Consider the following 10,116-nt stretch of genomic DNA (forward strand, 5'->3'; position numbering starts at 1 on the left):
CAATACCACATGGAGGCAACGTCAAGAAGTGGGACCTGATGCTGAGAAGGAACAAGACATACAAGGAGGGAAACAACATGTTTTTTTTCCCCCTGATCATTTACAAAGTCGAATAAAGTATGGGACTTACCATTTGGATGAAACATTTTTGATAAAAACCTAACAGTCGGTGGTTTATTTGGATATTCTTCAGAAAATTCTATTACTAGTTTAAAAGTACCTAGGTAGAAAACAAACCAAAGTGATTATGGTAAAGTCAGACACAACTTTTTAACTTCTCCATCAATGAATTCCTCACTCTATGACCTAACAAAATTAATTTTGGTTTTGCACATAAAGCTTATTCAATAAATCTCACACAGCACTGGCAAGTACTTTCACAAGCTATTGGTGGGAATGTCTACTGTCATATTTTTCTAGAGGGCAATTTGGTCCTAGGAAACAAGATTCAAAATGTACATTTGGGGAATTATAAAACACATGGCAAAAGGACTCAGATTGGAAGCATCGAAGCTAATAAGCAAGCTACCAAGACACTTATCCAAGGTCTGTTACTTTGAGAAAACCCATCTGAAGGGTGAGGCTCTCCCATTCCACCCTCCTGGACAGATTCACATTTACTAAGTTGGGAGTTACTCCTTAGAAAGTTATTTAAACTTAAGTTATTCCAGATGCTTCCACCAGGCAAAGACATAAGTAAAAGCAAAAGCAATTTTTATGTTATATTTCAGTATATTAGCAAGAGATGCTATGAAATATAAACTTAATAAACAACTTAATAAAGATGGGCTTATGCCTGATGAAGGACCCTGGTACACTGAGGGTTAAGTACTATACTATTAACCCAAAGGTCAGTGGTTCAAACCCACCGGCTTAGCCAGAGAACGAAAAGGCAATGGGCTCCCATATAGCAGGTCTGTGCTGTACTTTAAGACTTTTAGGAACTGGAGGCAACTCAATAACACTGGGTGTAGTTTTCAGTTTGTGCTTAATTATGTACTTTTAATGTTCATAATTTAATTACAAAATAGCTACACATTGGAAAAACAGGCAAAGTACAAATATGGAGCAATTATCCTAATGCCTTTTGAGCTTAGGTTTCCTTTACACTAGTGTTTTCTAAAGTGGGTGATATGAGCCCCTGGGAGGGCACTGGAACGACCCAGGGGGGGCTGCACAAGCAGATACCCACACTTTATCCTGGGTTATGGGCTACACAGTACAATGGTTTTTAATTGTCAGGGGTCTCTGAGTCATTTTTTTCCTTAAGGGTGGTGGGGGAGGGTATGCCAAACAAGTTTGGGAGACTGTGCTTTCCACTCTTACATCAAGGCTAAGCTTCCAATACAGTCCCTGAATGTAAAGTGGAAAAGAAATGCATGCTTAACAGCGTACCATTTTATGGTTATTTCTATCACACACATAATAGGAATAACTGCAAAAATAGTAGTCTAATTTAGTGCGACAACTGGAAAAGGATGAGGTTTGAGTGTTTGTTACCTTTGTTACATACGTAATCAAGAGAAATAACATCAGCTAATAACTACCAGGTAGCAAAAATCCCTGAAATGTTAACCTTCAGTCCTAGTGAATCAGTATATACCCACTGGTTACATCCATTGCCTTTTCTGCACAGGGAACAAACAACACTTTGTTCAGTGAGCGGCACTGACCTGACAGCACCTACTTAGCCCATGGGTCTCAACCAGCCTAATGCCGTGACCCTTTAATACAGCTCCTCATATTCTGGTGACCCCCATACCATAAAATATTTTTGTTGCTACTTCATAACTGTCATTTTGCTACTGTTATGAATCAGGTGATCCCTGTGAAAGGGTCACTCGACTCCCAAAAGGGTCGCGACCCACAGGTTGAGAACTGCTGTACTAAGCCAACAACTACCTAGAGAAATAACTAAGAAAAATCCTAAAATACTCATTAAAAAATAAGTACAAGCCCATTACATGTTAACATAAGCAGTATTTTTAAATGAAAATATTTCCCTGCCAAACATGGTAAGTGAAGCATTGTTTTTACATTTTTCTAAGTCTCTTAAATATCTGGCTTAATAGAGGGCAGTAAGGTTCTCATATCTGCTTCTACATGCAATCTGTTGCAATCCATTGCTCTGGTTGAAGTGTATGAAGAAAATCTAGGCTAACAAATATATCATTGAACGGGGGAAGAATTCTAATAAGAGTCTCTGGGGAACACAAATGGTTAATATTTTCAACAGCTAATTCAAAATGTGGTGGTTCTGGACCACCCAGAGGGCTCTTAGAAGAAATGGCCTGACAATCTTAATTTTTAAAAATCAGCTAGAGAAACTCTTAAGGAGCATACTTCAACCTCGACACACATTAGTTGAAATCAATTCAATGGCACAGCACCTATCCCATTTTCTTAAAACTTCTTCCTAGTAAGTGCCCCTGATCAGCTGCGTCCTTTGAGAAAATCGACCTGGGGGAGCGGGGAGGGAGGGGGAAAATGAGGACCTAATGTCGGGGGTTTAAGTGGAGAGAAAATGTTTTGAGAATGATGTACAAATGCGCTTTACACAACTGATGTGTGTATGGATTGCGATAACAGTTGTATGAGGCCCTAATAAAATGTAAAAAAAAGGGGAAAAAAAAGAAAATCGACCAAGATTTTCCCCTTTGAAATCATCCCAAACAATCGTCACTGGCCCAGCAAGTTACTGTTTTGATTGGAGTTTGTTTTCTGGGTCATACTGTTAAGCACAAGACTGGTAATACCTGGGAAAACGCATTTCTCCACAAAATCTCCTTCATTAGCTTTTATCTTGCTTAAAATTTAAATAGCTGATGGAAAGACAAGCTCTTGCAGCTAACTGATCTTCATACAACACTTTGGACATGCATCTAGGCACAAATTCACTTAAAGTTGAAACTGGGGAACCACGTGAGGCCCCAATTTCAGTGTCTATCACATCAATGGTAATTCTATCATTGTTGTCCACCAGTTCTGAACGCATCAGTTTCTTCTTAGTCAAGGCCGACAGTCTCCCTCTCTGGGCTTAGCTTTGAGGTCTCCCAGGCCACCCACGACCATCTAAAAACTGGTTATTTTACGTAGGGCAGCATTCCTGTGAACTTGTTGCAGACCCTCACAAAGTATCCCCTACTTCATTTTTTAAGAACTCTAAAATGAGACTAAGTGCCATTCCCATGAGAATTTATTAGTCGGCACCCACTGGTCTCAGAGACATGTTTACAAGCATGTTTTGTTTTGAATAAATGTGTGCACATATAAGCACTGATGCCCAGTAGCAATACCTTTTGATTTACGAACATACATTATTTTGTGACTCTTCTTTCTATCAAGACCTATATCCAGTTTACCTTTGTCTTTAGCAAGTGCCTAACTTCAGAATCTATATATACACTATAATTTGCTTAACCATTTCCCAAATTGGACATTCATTTTCTCCTTATAAACAATATCCGTATACAAACATCATTGAGATTGATTCTGAAGCCATTTAAACAAAACAGTTTAACGATGAAAAAAATCCTGTGACATAACTTGGGAAAAATCTCTGTGGTTGGTTAAAATGCACGTGATAAATTCAATGGTAAATCTATGTGAAAAACTAGTTTCCCACTTTCAGACACCTACTCTGAACTGCAAAAGATTATGCAGACTGTGAGTTAAACGCTAGCTGTTTGCCAAGACCTAGCAGTTAAGTTTTAAACAATTTTAGCTCAGCACACTGTCAATGTAGGTAACAAAGTAAAAAAGCATCATCATTCTCCTGTTGCTTACCTCAGGGACACCGTTAGCATGCCTCAAGGCCATCTAAATATAAACTATTCCCAACCTCGATCCTGCCATCTAGGCTTACATTTCTCTGGTCAAATAGCAAAGAGAGGGAATTGGCAACAGAAGTAATGAAGCTGATGAGAGGGGGAAAAATTCCTCTGTGTACTAGAACTTCTCAGCAGCTTCACTAACTTTCAACCTAACCTGTAACAACAAAAAATGGTTAAGTAGCTACATTTGTGCTACAATTTATTGCTTTGAAGCACTCTTACTACTAGACAACATACCGGAGTAACTTACCGTCTTCAAAGGGTGTCCCTTCAGGTCTGAAAACAAGAATATGTCTCATTAGAATTCAGTTCTTCAGTCTGCTTTTCTCGGATTCAAAAGTGGGAAGGATTAACTCCAACAGGGAAAGTAGGGCTCACTCTACAGTTTGTGGAATTTTAAAGATACTGTGAACTATCAGCTTACCCTAGATTTTCACAAACACATGCATATAGGGCAGCTTACATTTTCTAAGTGTTTCTCCCAGGGTGGTTTACGGGGAACTTAATGTTTAAATGCTGTCTAGTCATTTTGTAAGTAGGTGTGTTCACCATCTTTTGAATTCATTTCAATAAGGAAGTCAATAGTTTAAGATAATTAGCTTATCTTAAGTTACAGCCCACCAAAGTGTCCTGCTTTTCCACAGTAGTTCCTATAGTGTAACTGCTCAGCTGATGTCAGTGGGAAAGTCTCTTTCCTTTGCTAATTTTTCCTCAGCCCCCACCTTCAGCATCTCAGATAAAACCCCAGGATTAACATTTTGAATGTGTTGGGCAATCACAGTTTTAAAAAAATGCATTTGTTCTTTTTTTTTTCTTTCTAGACTTTAATTTACACTCTTGTAACTGATTCTATGGTAAAGCATTACTTTGAAGCAAATTTGCATTTAGTGCAAAACTTTGGTTTAAGAAGAAACAAATAAATGGATCAAGTCCAAGGAAAGCGGAGACAAGACAGGGAAGTTTAAGTTAAAGGCATCTAGAAAGAGTCTTTCTATTGCTGTAAGAGTTACAGTCTCGGAAACCCACAGGTGCTGTGCTGTTCTACCCGGTCTTGACTCAATGGGACTGAGTTTGGTTTCTCGGCTAAGGCATATATGCAACATGTAAATATGTAAGATGTTCTCAAAGAACTCCACTCGGTTATTTTCACAGTGGGTCGTGAAACTTCTTCATTGAAAATCCTGACACGGTAAAAGTTCTCAACGTGTTTGGTTCCAAGACTTTTTAGTTACAATCAAATGAACGCAAAATATTTGCTTGGTACATTTTGTATAGACAATTTATCTTTTTCTTGTTTATTACTCCATTTAATTTAGTTTAAGATAGTTTCTTATTAAATAAAGCCCAAAGTGACTATAAAATCAGTAAGTACTAAAGCAAAATTTTACATAAATGCCAAGATATTTTTTTCCTAATTTTATCTTGCCATTTCAGTCCCTGATATCATGCCTGATATCCGCTTCAGACTCTTCTCCTAGATGTGTAACATAGTCACTTTTCTCAACTCACCCAAATATAACTGCATTCCACTGCATGATGTTGTTTTCCGATGGTGCGCCACTAACACCCACAGGTGGGTCCTCTTGCAACCTAGAAATCCATAGCAGGAACTTGAAGTCAACCATTAAGGTCACTAAGGAGGCCGGAGTACTGCAGGTCTCTCTCATCTATTCTCCCAACACAGACTGAACCCATTTCCTTGTCTTTGCGCTGAGCAGTTAATAAGCTAAATCTGACTTTCAAGAAATAATGAAATCAACCAGATACATATAAAAGAGGGCTTTCCAAAGTTCAGGAGGAATTGGAGCTAAATGGTAATGGAATTTCTACGTAGACTTTTTGAGGTTCCTGTCTCATTCATTAAATAGATCGGCACATTTTCTAAAAGTCCAAAGGAGTTGGGCTCATCCCTCTTCAAACAGCTTCAAGGTGAAGACATTACCTCTTGAAGAACTGATGCACAGACTGTTCTTTTGCACCATCACCAAAAAGAAAAACACAAACTCAAGTGCAAAACTACTTTCACAGAATCAGATTTGCGGCTTTAAACAGGCAATGACTGAGAATCCTAACCACAGCTGTGTGCAAAACACACACACACACAGAATTGGAATCGCTCATGTTCTTGGAAGAAGTCACTTTCAGGAAGGAGAGCAACTTGATCCCATTTGTCCCGGCTGGTGATGACGTTTCGTTTAGTCACCTGAGGCTTTCATCTGGGTCTATTTGAAAGGCTTTGCGCAAACAACCAAATTGCATCCTGCAAACCAGGAGCCTCAATACAAAGCCAAATTCTTGTAACCTGAAGATCCTTGGAAAACTACTCAAATGGGGCCATGGGTTCTATCCAGAATGAAGGAGAGAAGAGCAGTTAAGAAATCAGGATCTGTACGTTTTGTTATTTGAATTTCACATACATGAATGAACCTGAAATCGACTTATTTCAAGTTTCACAATGCCTTTTGCACCCAAGTAACTTCTTGTAAAGACCTGTCACCTACATATAAGTGAAACTACATTTATGTGTGCTTCAGAAAGAGTTTGAGAGATCAATGGACTTTCCACAGGGAATTTTAGAAGCCTCCTTGTATGTAGTGATTATGTGGCGGGGCACTTGCTCATCAGTCCACACAAAAGTGGTTTTTAACCAACCTTAAGCAAGTTAGGCCTCTATGAATAAGCCCCTTACACTGATAAGACACCCATCAGATGTAAATGGCTAAGGGAAGCTGGACATAATTAAGTTGAGCAAAGCCCCAAACAATGGTTTCCAAAGGCCTCACTCAGATCTGTTTAATGGGAAAGTCAGAGAGGTTACTTCCTAAACGACAAACCTTTCAGGATCTCCAGAGAAACGCGGCTGTTGGGGTTTCTCTCCCCTTTATTTTACTGTACCTTTAGGGATTATAAGCAACTGCAAAGGGCGGTCATCTCTTCCTCCCTAACAAAACCCGTGTCTTACAAAGGGAAGCCCGGGGAGCACCAGGCGAGCGCCCAGCGTCTAGGAGAAGGCAGGTTTCCAGATCGCGGTGGAAGTTACAGATAGGCCTTTTCGACACCTCAAGGCCCTGGCCGCCAGGGTGGCCAGCCCGAGGCCCGGACCGTCCTCAAGGTCCTTTCGGTGGGCGGGCGCAGGGTCGGGTTTCGGGCTGGGTTAGCAACCTCCGAACCCCGCGCTCCCAGCTCCTACTTGGCTGCACAAAGGAGACTCGGGCCTCTCCCCAGCCCCTGGCCCCGGCGGAGGCTGCGGGGAGCTGGACCAGCGCTGGACCGGAGCAGCGGCCGGGGCACAAGCCGCCACAATGGAACTCACTCCGGGGAGGCAAGGACGAGGCGCCGTGGGTGCAGAGCGCCGGTGCTGAGGTCGAGGGCGAGCAGGCTGAAGTGGGCAGCGGGGCATGTAGGGCCTGCCGGCTGCCACCTTTCTGTTGTTGTTTACGCTTTGGGGCTACGACCAGGCAGGAGCACCGAGATTTCTAACGCCGCCGGCGGACGGCGAGCGGGAGCCGGTGCTCCGACGGGGCTCCCGTCGGTCCCACCGGGGTCTTCAGTCCGCCCCCTTGGGCTCCGAAGGGGAAGGTGTCCGGGGTCCCCGCCCCGGAGCTCCGTCGCCTTGAAGAGAAGCTGCCAGCCAGGTGAAGGTGAAGGCCCTTACCGCTTGAAATCCCGCATGAGCCGCCTCCGGGCTGGGGTCGACATGTTCCCGGATGCCCCGCCGTCAATCTGAAAGAAAAGAGTCCCGCACAGCGCCCCCACCCCGGCGCGGCGGCCCAGTCAGTGCGGGTCACCGCCGCCGCGGCCGCACAAACAAGCCTGCAATGACGTCTCCCTCCGCCGCCTCCAGATCCCTCCGCCCTTCTGCCTGTACCACGAGGAGAGGAGGGGGAGGAGCCGAGCGAGGTCGGGGCGGAAGAGAGCTCGTTCGCAGAGCCTCTCGGCAGGGGCCGCTCGCATGTCGGCTTGCTTAACGCGATGACAAACTGGTGTCCTCTGTGCTCACAGCCAGGGGGTTAGAAGCCATTGTGACCAGCACACCACCCTGCGCGCCCCCCTTTACTGGTTTAGGCTTGGCCGGATGGGGGGAGAGGTCTGCATCCGGAGCCGGAGAGAGCAGGGAAAGGAGGCGGGATGACGTGGGGTCACGTGACCCCACCGGCGTTGTCAACAATCCACCCCTGGGGGGAGGGGGCGGTATCTAGAACCACGTGTCCCTGTGACGCGATCGGAACGGATCACGTGGGAGGGCGCAGTTTCAGCCAGGCTGCCTGAGCCGAGCCGGCCTCCCAGTTGACTTTGGCTCATGCCGGGGCACACGTTAGTGTCTGCTCTGTGCCAGCCCTGGGGCCATATCATCAAGTGAAAATGTGTTGGAAACAATAGTTTGTCTTGTGCCTTAAATCTTTAAGACGGAGCCCCCAAATTATTTTAATTTTAAATCCCCTCCGGTTGGTTCAAAGGGGCCCTGGCTTTGGTGACCCAGTGGGTAATACAACCGGCTGCCAACTTCAAGGTCTACATGCTGGAAATCATTAGCTGCTCCACAGGAAAACGTGGCTTTCTGCTCCCATAAAGATTTATGACCTCAGAAACCCAGACGGGGAGTTCCACTCTGTCCTCTAGGTCGCTGAGTCAGAATTGAGGACAGCAGTGAGTTTGGATTTTGAGTGTGGGTTCAAGGAACTCTCGTGGTACTGTGCTGGGTTGCAGTCCAAACCCATCAGCTGCTCTGATGAGAAAACACGAGCCTTTCTACTCCTATAGTTACAGCCTTAGAAATGATAAGAGGGTTCCAAACACACCACCCTCTGTGTTCTGAGGATTACACACAATAAAGCCCATGATCAGAGGAGGAAAGTATACCAGAATTTAAATCCTAAGCACCTGATTTACAGAAGGCTATGGGTGGATAGAGCCTTCAGGTAAACCCCTCTGGACAAGGATATGAATAATCTTGCCCTCAGAGACAATGCAAAGGGCATTACCTCCACCCACCTGATAAGCCTGGAGAGAAGCAGTCTCCCTTAGGGGCTTGCCTAAGTTTGTCCTTAATGGAGATCACCTTAAGGGGGTCACATAGCCACAAGTCATGTCCTGACTGCCTTGGGGAGGCCCCTGGACCAATCTTGTTAAGCTCCACTGTCTACCACAATGTATGTATCCTAGTCATGGCCCTATTCCTGCTCCAGCAACCCCACCTGCAACTATGATGTTTTGATTTGTGACAATTTTCCTTTCCTCCCATGTCCTTAAAATTTCATGTATCAGCAAACCCTTGGATACACCATTATGACCCTGTACTAATGGTCTCTCCCATCTAGCTATGTCTTTGTCTTCCCCTTGACTTGTAAAAGCCTATAATAAATGTTCTCTTTAAAACAAATTAGAGTTGTTAAGAGTCAGGGGAGCTTTGGGCTGCTAACCACAAAGCCAGCAGTTCAAAACCACCAGCTAGCTCTGAGGGAGAAAGAAGAGGCTTTCATATAGTCTCAGAAACTCAGGGGGCAGTTCAATCCTGTCCTATAGCATTTGAGTTTGGTTTTGGTTTGGTTACAAGTCAGAACCGGATGGTGGTTCTAGTTGGTTCAGTGTTTTACCAATCTGGTACCTTAGATGAGGAGTAGTGAAGGGCTTCTCAAATAGGTGCACATGAAACAAAAGCCCCTGAAATGCTTTCTTAAGGTCATCAAATACTCTTTCTCTTGTGAATTTTCAGATAGGAAGTTCTAGGTAAAGATAAAAGAATGATGTGCAGATTGCCCATGGTTTGTTTGAAATCGTCATGGAATCACAGAATTTTGTTTTTCCACTCTTGTTTCTCATGTAAGTATTGGTGTCAAGAATCCATGGATTTGACCTGGAGAGAGTATTTGTTAAGAAATGTGGGAGTGTATCATTTAATATCCCTTATTAAATTTGTTCAAGTTTTTAATATTTTCTGCTTTTCAAGTTTTTAATGTTTTACTTTGTTATGGTTAGGTTTGTCTTTTAATGTTTTTCTGTACATGAAATCCAGGATAGGAACATCTATAGAGACAATAACTGGATTAATGATTCCTTGGGGTTATGGCAGGGGAGATTAGAAGAAAATGGAGAACTAAAAATGTACAAGAATGAAGAAAATGTCCTAAAACACTGTGGTGATGAGTGTACAACTCTTCTTGATGTGATTGAGCTATTGAATTGTATGGCATGTGAATTATACGTCAGTAAAATGGTTTGGAAAATGTGAGGGTGTAGTGGATGTTTTATTGTTAAAGAAATTGACAGGCATGATTCAGGTCTG

The 10,116-nt window shown here is 43.3% G+C and overlaps 1 protein-coding gene across 2 annotated transcripts in view; it reads right to left on the reverse strand.

Annotated features, from left to right (window-relative positions):
- The window catches only part of UBE2B (ubiquitin conjugating enzyme E2 B), an 11,133-nt gene extending 3,508 nt beyond the window's left edge, over positions 1-7,625 (reverse strand). Inside the window, exons 1-4 of one of the 2 annotated variants that reach the window (XM_004696617.2) lie at positions 7,489-7,625; positions 5,343-5,423; positions 4,084-4,109; positions 131-220 (exon numbers count right to left, since the gene is read on the reverse strand). In XM_004696617.2, coding sequence (XP_004696674.1) covers positions 131-220; positions 4,084-4,109; positions 5,343-5,423; positions 7,489-7,532 — 241 coding nt within the window. In that variant the 5' untranslated portion in view covers positions 7,533-7,625. Of the gene's footprint in view, positions 1-130; positions 221-4,083; positions 4,110-5,342; positions 5,424-6,728; positions 6,959-7,488 lie in introns of those variants that run through there. The other variant, XM_045285082.1, reaches the window with a different exon arrangement.
- Positions 7,626-10,116: the final 2,491 nt, after the last annotated feature.

Source organism: Echinops telfairi, unplaced genomic scaffold (genome assembly GCF_000313985.2).
Source record: "Echinops telfairi isolate 266 unplaced genomic scaffold, ASM31398v2 ScPeMD7_7469;HRSCAF=8507_1, whole genome shotgun sequence".
In the NCBI taxonomy this organism is placed as follows: Eukaryota; Metazoa; Chordata; class Mammalia; order Afrosoricida; family Tenrecidae; genus Echinops; species Echinops telfairi.